The following is a 10,982-nucleotide window of genomic DNA, read 5'->3' as shown; positions in this document are numbered from 1 at the left end:
ATATTATTTTAAAGTATTTTTTTTATTTTTTATATTTATTTGTGGTAATCTTTTATAGGTTTCATAGGTGTAACATGACAAAATCTAAATCTTTCCAGTTACCCCGTTTGAGGGTTTAAGCAGACAAAGTTACAACATTCACAGCTGAAAGGGGCATTAGTTTCATGCCCATCGGGATCTGACTCTGCAATCCTAATGTTTCAACATGAATGCAGTAGATGCAGCTATCAAGAGACTGGTGCACTGGCCTCATTTATGTAATCAAAAAAACCTTTGCTAAACTTGAGATGGGAATGAAGGATAAGACTAAAAGATGAAAGCCTTTTAAGTTTGAGTCATGGCCTTGACCAGATGGGTTTTATTTAGAGCTCTTGCAAACATTTGGAATCACTGTTAACATATTTCCCCGAACTGTGTAAAAGATGCAAATCTGTGAGTCTGATGTTGTTGTATTCAGTGCTGCTATTTCATTACACTTTATACATGCAACAAATTTGCAACATCTATTTAAACAGCAATGCTGATATACTCGCAATGCTTCAGAAATTAAATATGCATTTGAATATATAAAAACACATTTGTGGAGGCCTGCTAGTACATCAAACTGTGCAAATTTTAGGTGGAAACTACATCTCATTTGCAGTCTTTCATTAAGATAATATTACCAGAGCACAGTAAATACCGAATTTTAACACTGATTACTATGTGACAAACCATAACCATAAACAGGTGTTAGGCGTTGTCTGCTTTGGAATTTCTGGGTTGGGCCATTTAGGATTACCTAAGCTTTCCAAAAGTTCTTCATCCAAACCAAAATACTATTTTTAACATTTTATTAAAGGAATAGTTCAACAAAAAAATATAGCCACCCTCAGGCCATACAAGATGTACTGTAGATGAGTGTGTTTCTTCATCAGAACAGATTTGGAGAAATTAAGCATTTTTTCACTTGCTCATCATCAGCTATAGTGAATGGGTGCCGTTAGAATGAGTGTCCAAACAGCTGATAAAAACATTACAGTAAACCACAAGCAATCCACACGACTCAAGTAAAGCAAAAAGCTGCATGTTTGTAAGAATCAAATCCATGAATAAGATGTTTTTAACTTCAAACAGGCTTCCGGCTAAAATATGAGTCCTCTATCCACAATATTGCTTTTTTCCAGTGAAAAAAAGTTGTCTTGTCTGAATCGTGAGAGAACTATGCATAATTCAAGCACTATTTGCAAGCGAAAATGGTCCAAAGCATTTCTAAACAGATGGTCTTTGATGTGAGAGGACAACAGGGGGTGGACGTTTTCACTGGATGAAGCATTATTATGGATTATGGACTCATATTTTGGCCAGAAGCGACTGTTTAAAGTAAAAAAAAAACGTAATGATGGATTTGTTTCTTACAAACTCACAGCTTTTCACATCACAAGATTAATTGATGGACTGAAGTCATGTGGATTATTGTGACGTTTTTATCAGCTGTTTGGACTCTCATTCTGACGGCACCCATTCACTGCAGAGGATCCATTGGTGAGCAAGTGATGAAACATTGCTAAAACATTAAAAAGTCTTGGCTGTCTGTCAGCTCACTGCTGTCTGGCCAATGAGACTCAGGGTGGCTAAACACGCCCACTGACCGTCTGTCTCCCTGAATGGAAATCACACTGACATTTGTGACCCTCTTCCATATGTTCCATATTCCAATCGTTTTACAATATACAGTTATAGTTACTTTTACTTGATGTCACTTTTAAATAAAATTGACTTTAAATGTAAAAGTAAACAATTAAAAGTGTCATTAAAAAATATATTCTTCATAACTCATTAATAATTTACTTTTTAAAAAACGTTTGTCATTTGCAATGTATTTTTATATTTTGTAATGCCTTAGATTCAGAAAAACGAATTGGAACTGAATTTCACCCAAAAAAAAGAAAAAAAAGTGCTTGATAAACTGACTTGCTTGTAGACTCCCAGGGGCCTCACAACTTCATAGACATGGAATTGTAAGTGATGAGTCAGTGTGGGGGTTCCTGGCGTTTTATTGGTCATATCAGGTCTTACCCCGCCTCTCTTGACCAATAAAATGTCACTGATTTGCATGCGGTCCCGCACGGGAGGATAAAGACACACTTGTAGCGGTACTGATTTAAACTCTTGAGAGAAACTCTGGACACAAGATATCAAGCAGCTGCTACCCCCCAACTGGAATATTAACCTGCTGTAACGCTGTAAATACCCGGATCTCAACGGCTTTTACGCTCAGTATAATAAGTTGTTGCATCCGTGATCATTATAATTATATTAATATGGGGAGAGTAAGCAGCGCTTGTTTTATATCTTGGATGTATTTGGTCTACATTTCCTCGGGTTTTGCCACTACGATTGAGCCAGCGAGTGAATTTACCACTTTTAGTAAGTATACGCTTATTTGTTTTATGAAATCATAGAATGAAAGTTGTTTATAAAGTTTAAATGTGTTAAAGTTACACGTTTCCGGTGCTTAACTGGAAGTCGAATAATAAATATCAGTAGTGACAAATATCAGAAAACGATCTTATTGCACCAGTATGACCGCATAAGTTATGTTGGAGGCATGACCTTATTTTACTGCATTTAAATTTGATACCGTTATGCATTTGTCATTTATACTTTTATATTTATAAATGATGTCTCAGAAAATAATTTTGGATGGTGCAAAATTTATTGTTAATTGTATTTTTTATTTATACAATTATATGTTATTTTATATACTGCATTATTATTTTTATGTCTTAAAAGACCATGTTTGGTGGTGCAAAAAATATTTTGGTAAAAAAAAAGTAATGTACATTTTGTTCTTGGGTTTTATTAATCTTTTGTATTTTTAAGTAGCATTTATTATTATATGGCACTTGTAAATGTCATTAATTCCTTCAAGTCTTGTTATGGTCAGTCTATTTTCATCCACTTTTACCTTTTAAAATATCTTCCAAGCTTGATGATTTGTAAACATTATCTATACATCTTAATAGTATCTAAATAAATGGTAAACTTTGACTTTAATATATACGACACGGTAGTTATCATGTCAAACCGTTGTTTGAGACTTTGTTTACATGTATTTGACATGCCAGACCAGTCAGTTATGAACACATATTGAAGGACTTATAGCTAAACAATTTTTTATGTATAGTCAGTCAAGCACTGGGAAAGGATCCAAGCTTGCCATTTGGAAATAATTCCGCATATACAAAATAAGTGAAAAGTATAAGCACATGCAAGATAAGCTTCTTTACAACTTCAATAATTACATTTTTTATAAGCAGCTTACAAGTAAAAAGCATTTAATGTAGGCTGCACTTACCTTGCTTGCAGTTAAACTTGTTAATCTGGATTTTGACAGACAACATAATGGAAAATGCCACAGAATGGATGACGGACTTCAGTGACATTGAGTCCAAGTTTTCCTTCAGGACCAGCGAAGAACCTGAAGACGATCTGTGCTACATAGTTCCAGGCCAACCCGAAACCATCAAAGAATGTAACTTCAATCCAGACACCAAGACTTTCATAGTTATTCACGGATGGACGGTGAGTGTTTCTACTACACTTGTTGACAACATTGAGTGAATGTGCAAAACAGTCCAAAGCATGACGCCAATGATTTCGTCTCAGGTCACGGGTATGTTTGAAAGCTGGGTTCCCAAACTGGTAACAGCCCTGTATGATCGAGAGCCAACAGCCAACGTGATTGTAGTGGACTGGTTGTCCCGCGCGCAACAACACTACCCTACATCAGCTGCCTTCACCAAACTAGTGGGGAGGGATGTGGCCAAGTTTGTCAACTGGTTACAGGTATGTCAAACACTCAGAGGTGATTTGTTCTACGTCAAGATGAAGAGCATCAGATGAAGGTATAGAGTTTGTTTTATGCAGTAAACTTCATATTTTCTGGTTTCTTCATCCAGGCTGAGATTGACTATCCTTGGGAGAAGCTGCATCTGTTGGGCTACAGTCTTGGTGCTCATGTAGCAGGAATCGCTGGTCTTCTTACCAAACATAAAGTTAACAGAATCACAGGTAACTTGATGTTGTTTCCTAGGGTGTCACTTTTCTAATTTACCCATAAAAATGCATTGATCAACCATTAATGGACCAATCTTATTGTATCTTCAGGCATGGATCCTGCTGGCCCTAGTTTTGAGTACGCAGATGCCCAAAGCACTCTTTCCCCCGATGATGCCCTTTTCGTGGACGTTCTTCATACCAACACTCGCGGTTCTCCAGATCGCAGCATTGGGATTCAGAGGCCGGTGGGCCACATTGACATCTACCCCAACGGAGGAACCTTCCAACCTGGCTGTGACCTCCAGAACACTGTGTTGATGGTGGCCACCTCGGGTTTAAGAAGTACGTTCCCATTGTCCTCCTCAGACGTTCATCGATTTCAAATCACAAATACAAGCCTTAACGTTTCTCTTGGTTCTCCACAGACATGGATCAGATCGTGAAGTGCTCCCACGAGCGCTCCATTCACCTGTTCATCGACTCACTGCTGAACCAGGAGCAAGAAAGCATGGCTTACCACTGCAGCTCCAAAGACAGCTTCAACAAGGGCATGTGCCTCAGCTGCCGCAAGAACCGCTGCAACAAGGTGGGCTACGGAGTCAACAAAATTCGCACACGCAGAAGCAGCAAGATGTACATGAAGACCAGAGACGTGATGCCATATAAAGGTGAAGAGCACCAAAGTTTATGAAATTGATAAAACAAATAAAGAATGTATTTTATTTTTATGTAAATTTAGATTTTTAGATGATTTTTAAATTTTATATTAAAAATCCTTTCTAAATATAACCATCTTTCCACAGTTTTCCATTATCAAGTAAAGGTCCACTTCTTCGGCAAGACAAAATTAAGCTACACTGATCAGCCCATGAAGATCTCACTGTACGGAATCCATGGCGAGAAGGAAAATATCCCCTACATTATGTAAGTTAGCAGCATTTCCTGATTGATATGTCAGGACTTAGTTCACACTAGTTCTAAATTAACTACAAATGCCATGTTAAGATATTTACCAAGAACGATCTTGGACTTTCTTTGGTTTCAGTAATTTTTTATGGTACCAAAAAACAGGCCATGCAACTATTTTAGACCATGTTTTGCCTCAGATTGGACTCCGTCCTGAACTGAGATAACAGCGAAAGTGATAGAGATGTTTTTTTTAATCCACAGGCCTGCTTTGAACACGAACACCACCATGTCTTTCCTGCTGACCACGGACACAGACATCGGAGAGCTGCTGATGGTAAAACTTCTCTGGGAGAAAGACACCCTCATCAGCTGGCCATGGTGGAACCCCGATACCTTCCACATCCGCAAACTACGCATCAAATCAGGAGAAAGACAGTCTAAGTAAGCAGAGAGACATATTTTGACAACTTAAACATTGTTATATAATTATATGTAATATTATTTTTATATATTATATTGCCATATTGAATACACAGTTTTATCTTTATTACTACTGATGTGCATTTTTATTGCATCACATTTTTATTTGGTATTTTTATACCTTTAAAACTTGTGCAAAATTCAGATTGTATGTGTTTGTTTTTGATCTAGGATCGTCTTCAGTGCCAAAGAAGATGAATTTTCCTACCTTTCCCGTGGAGGTGAGGCCGCCGTCTTCGTGAAAGAGAAAGAAACCCAGTCGAGCCGCAAAAACCAGAGGTAAATTTCTATCTGCCATCTGCCCCATCTGTTGACACGGCTCCATAAAAGTGACCTTCCCTGCTCAGTTATTATGTTCCTGTTTTATTTGTTGTGGTGAGTTTTGTTTGACTAAACCCTGTGCACTTTACACTGGCAGATTGCACAAGTTGAAGATGCACGGAAGTTCGTTCAAACAGAGCACCGAGTAAAGACACGTCAAAATCCACCTCTGCTGGGATCTGGCAAGGAATCTGCCAGGGAAAACTGGAACGGTAGAGACAAAACCTTTCCTGAATATTCGGACTAGTAACCTTCACCCCACGCAAATCCAGAAACACATCCTGCAAGAAATCACATCTTAAAAATGTTGCTGCTGTGCAGTTTTAAAACAAAACAATCATTTTGGATACCACTCAAGACACATTACAGGTCATCTGAGATCTGGCTAGACAATCTTTCCTGCATCTTTAATCCATAAAAATGATCAAGTCTCCATGCAACATAGTTATGCAAGTAATCAGTTCCAGTCTATCTAAAAATGACTTGCACGTAGTTAAAATGTTTGGCTAGTTGTCCACCAAAGAGACTCTTCTTTTGGAGAAAGATTCCACTCGAAACATGTTACGGTTTATTTGGTTTATCAGTATTACTCTTGAAATTCCACTTAGTAACTAGGTTATTTAGCCGTTTGTTTGGTTGTACTGTGAATTAGGTTGTACCAGAGCAGTTTTGTAGCTATGCTAATCCTCTTTGCTTCAGTTCCAAAAGCAAAACTTTTAGATTTGTCTGTTGCAACCGAAAATCAGTCTGAATTGCTTTAACGAAAAAATGGGACCAAATCCTCTCTCTGCTGAATCAAGATGAAATTATTACTGTAAATATTTGTAATTGTCATTATATATACTTACAAACAGCTCGTTAAATGTCTACCTTTCTTTCATTTCTTGGGTTATTTTGTCTGGCACAGGTCACTTTAAAGGCTTTGCCTCCCTTTGATTCAGTATTGTTTGGTAAAAGAGCAAAATCAACAAACAATTCTGCTAATTCAATTGTGTTGTGTTTTTTTTGTCACTTCTTTCAATTCAGTTTTGTTTGGTAAAAGATAAAAATCAACAAACGATTCTGCCACTTTTGTTTTATTTCTCGTCACTCTCAAAGCAACAAAGATTGTTTCGTCTGCATTTTGAGAAAATAATGAGGCAACAAACGACTTTAGTTTATGCATGAGCCAGCCAAGAAGTAAAACAAGATGCATTTGATCTAAGAAATGTTGACAGTTGTCCAGGCCTGACAGGGTTGACTGCCCCACATAATAGCCACAAATACACCAAAACTGTTCCTTTTTCCTATTTATTAAATGTATATTTTTGTATATTAAGCACATAATATATGTATTCCATGTTTCTGAAGTGCTCTTGCCTTTTCTTTTGAATTATGTAGCCTCTCTATTTTTATAAACAAACGTTGACTGATTCAAGTCACTGGAAGGAAAAGAAATGATCAGCTGTGATCATATGAATCTATATGCCGTGCACTGTATGATGTCATTTTAATAAACATTATGTTACTGTATGTGAGCGCTTTGCATTTTTTATTTAAATCTTCATTTTATGTGCAAATGACATGCCTGCATTTAATTAGTATAATGTCATTTTTAAATCCTCTTTAGGAATGTTTTTGATATTTAACTTAAACAAATTGAAACTATTTTGAAATTGGCTGCAAATTTCACAGCATCAACAAAAATCTGGGACTTGACGTATTTGGCAGGGCCTTAATCTTTTTAGAATGTGTTGTTTATTTATATATATTAATCTAATCTAATAAAAAGTAATAAAAACCAAATAAAACAACCACCTGTCATTGTTTTGTTCACATTAGCTTCATTCATATAAGATGTTATGTGAATGAAGCTTCATCCATTCAAAAAACTTGTAAAAAAAAGAAGAAGAGTGAACTGACTCCCATTGTTTAATGGGAGAGCGACTCACGTGCAGTAGCCTCGAATCAAAACACAAGGAGTTTGTTTTTCAAGATCCCCTCCCCTTTTTCGTGGAAGAACAAGTTCTTGGAATGAAAATACAACATTCCAATACTTTGATTAGTCAGAACCTTCTGCAAGAGACTGTTGTGAAATTTCAGCGTTACATTTTTGGAATATACCATACTTCTGCCAGTTTATCACATTAAGGAATAAAAAAGTTAGAAACAGAGATTTAAATGAAGACTTTGATATACCACTATTCTTCTTAGAAATCATATTCAAGCTCCTCTGAGTTACGGTGGACAATGATTTCTAGAAGCCTTTCAATCTGCTAAAGAACATGTGACAGGTTATTAGTTATGTTTTTGTTCTCTAAGAATATTCTGGATAAAACCAGCAATTCTGCCTGATCCTTGTTATAACAAATGGAAGGAATGACCACAGTGCAGATGTCACTGAGAGTTTTGGCAGGGTCTGAGTGTTATAGTATGACTATGACACAATGCATGCAAAGAGCACTGAGGGTATTGGCACATAATGAGTTACAAGTCTTTGTTCTCTCAAATGTCAAGTAAAGAGACTTTACTTTTCTCTTTCCTCCATGTTGAATGAATTAATTGCATGAATACTGACATAACCTATGTCAATTTTCATGACATAACAATTTGTTGCCACCAAAGGTCAGTTTGAAGTGAAGGGTCTAAAACCTGTCTTGAGTCATTTACATAGTTATTCAACCTATAAGCTTTAGATTCAAACTAGAGATCTGCGCAGTTTCATAGGAATATGTGAAGTGAGACAAACGCATAACAAATTTATAAAAATAAGTTTAAAACATGGTTTTAAATCGAACAATAGATAGAATGATAAATAGAACAATTGATAGAATGATAGCTAGATAGATAGAACAATAGAACGATAGAATGATAGAACGATAGAACGATAGATAGAACGATAGAACAATAGAACGATAGATATAGATAGATAGCACGATAGATAGATAGATAGATAGATAGATATAGATAGATAGATAGATAGATAGATAGATAGATAGATAGATATAGAACGATAGAACAATAGAACGATAGATATAGATAGATAGCACGATAGATAGATAGATAGATAGATAGATGGATATAGATAGATAGATAGATAGAATGATAGATAGATAGATAGATAGATAGATAGATAGATAGATAGATAGATAGATTGATAGATAGATATTTAGATAGATACAGTGGGGCAAAAAAGTATTTAGTCAGCCACCAATTGTGCAAGTTCTCCCACTTAAAAAGATGAGAGAGGCCTGTAATTTTCATCATAGGTATACCTCAACTATGAGAGACGAAATGAGAAAAAAAATCCAGAAAATCACATTGTAGGATTTTTAAAGAATTAATTGGTAAATTCCTCGGTAAAATAAGTATTTGGTCACCTACAAACAAGCAAGATTTCTGGCTCTCACAGACCTGTAACTTCTTCTTTAAGAGGCTCCTCTGTCCTCCACTGGTTACCTGTATTAATGGCATCTGTTTGAACTTGTTATCAGTATAAAAGACACCTGTCCACAACCTCAAACAGTCACACTCCAAACTCCACCATGGCCAAGACCAAAGAGCTGTCAAAGGACACCAGAAACAAAATTGTAGACCTGCACCAGGCTGGGAAGACTGAATCTGCAATAGGTAAGCAGCTTGGTGTGAAGAAATCAACTTAGATAGATAGATATGTTCTATAAATATGTTCTAAGAACATTTTGCTAACGTTCAATACGTTCTAAATAATTTCTAAATGTTCTATGTACGCTCAAAATGACTAATTTTTAAATGTTTTAAAAACTTTTTTTGTTGTTGTTATATGAACATTACAGGAACATTCTATGGAAATGTTACTTTTTGAATGTTCTCAGAACTTTCTGAATCAAGTAGTAAATAACATTACACGTAAAAATTTGTTTCCACTGTTATGCCGATGATACTCAACTATATATCTCAACAAGACCAGATGAAACTTCTAAATTATCTAAGCTAACAGAGTGTGTTAAAAATGTAAAAGATTGGATGACCAATAATTTTCTCCTATTAAATTCGGATAAGACAGAGATATTACTTATTGGACCAAAAGACAGTACACCGAATCTCGTGGATTACAATTTGCAACTAGACGGATGTACGGTTACTTCCTCTACAGTCAAAAATCTGGGTGTTATATTAGATATCAACTTGTCTTTTGAAAATCATATTTCTCATGTTACAAAAACAGCATTCTGCCATCTTAGAAACATTGCCAAGTTACGAAACATGTTACCTGTTTCTGATGCAGTTCATGCATTCATGACCTCTAGACTGGACTATTGTAATGCACTGCTAGCTGGTTGTCCTGCATCTTCAATAAACAAGCTACAGATAGTCCAAAATGCAACGGCTAGAGTCCTTACCAGGTCAAGAAAATATGATCATATTACCCAATTTTACAGTCTCTGCACTGGCTACCAATTAAGTTCCGTATCAGTTACAAAATATGATTACTTGCCTATAAGGCCCTTAATGGGTTAGCTCCTGCATACCTAACTAGTCTTGTACCACGCTACAATCCATCACGCTCCCCAAGGTCGCAAAACTCTGGACATTTGGTAGTACCTAGGATAGCAAAGTCCACTAAAAGAGGTAGTGTCATTGCCAACAAAGGGTATATAACAAAGTATTGAGATGAAATTTTGTTATTGACCAAATACTTATTTTCCACCATAATTTGCAAATAAATTCTTTAAAAATCCTACAATGTGATTTTCTGGATTTTTTTTTCTCATTTTGTCTCTCATGGTTGAGGTATACCTATGATGAAAATTACAGGCCTCTCTCATCTTTTTAAGTGGGAGAACTTGCACAATTGGTGGCTGACTAAATACTTTTTTTCCCCACTGTAGATAGATATGTTCTATAAATATGTTCTAAGAACATTTTGCTAACGTTCAATACGTTCTAAATAATTTCTAAATGTTCTATGTACGCTCAAAATGACTAATTTTTAAATGTTTTAAAAACTTTTTTTGTTGTTGGTTATATGAACATTACAGGAACATTCTATGGAAATGTTACTTTTTGAATGTTCTCAGAACTTTCTGAATCAAGTAGTAAATAACATTGCACGTAAAAATTAGTTTCCACTGTTATGCCGATGATACTCAACTATATATCTCAACAAGACCAGATGAAACTTCTAAATTATCTAAGCTAACAGAGTGTGTTAAAAATGTAAAAGATTGGATGACCAATAATTTTCTCCTATTAAATTCGGATAAGAC

General features: G+C 35.8%; 1 protein-coding gene across 1 annotated transcript; it reads left to right on the top strand.

Moving 5' to 3' along the window:
* The first annotated feature begins 2,135 nt into the window (after positions 1 to 2,135).
* Positions 2,136 to 7,266, top strand: LOC107561902 (lipoprotein lipase-like). Its single transcript, XM_016246435.1, has 10 exons — positions 2,136 to 2,409; positions 3,380 to 3,567; positions 3,652 to 3,831; positions 3,945 to 4,056; positions 4,153 to 4,386; positions 4,470 to 4,712; positions 4,848 to 4,968; positions 5,215 to 5,394; positions 5,605 to 5,712; positions 5,852 to 7,266. The coding sequence occupies exons 1-10, from the start codon at positions 2,304 to 2,306 to the stop codon at positions 5,901 to 5,903; spliced, it is 1,524 nt and encodes a 507-aa protein (XP_016101921.1). The 5' UTR covers positions 2,136 to 2,303; the 3' UTR covers positions 5,904 to 7,266.
* Positions 7,267 to 10,982: the final 3,716 nt, after the last annotated feature.

Source organism: Sinocyclocheilus grahami, unplaced genomic scaffold (assembly GCF_001515645.1).
Source record: "Sinocyclocheilus grahami isolate Dianchi unplaced genomic scaffold, SAMN03320097.WGS_v1.1 scaffold798.1, whole genome shotgun sequence".
Classification (NCBI taxonomy): Eukaryota; Metazoa; Chordata; class Actinopteri; order Cypriniformes; family Cyprinidae; genus Sinocyclocheilus; species Sinocyclocheilus grahami.
This window is presented reverse-complemented; position numbering and strand designations above follow the sequence as displayed.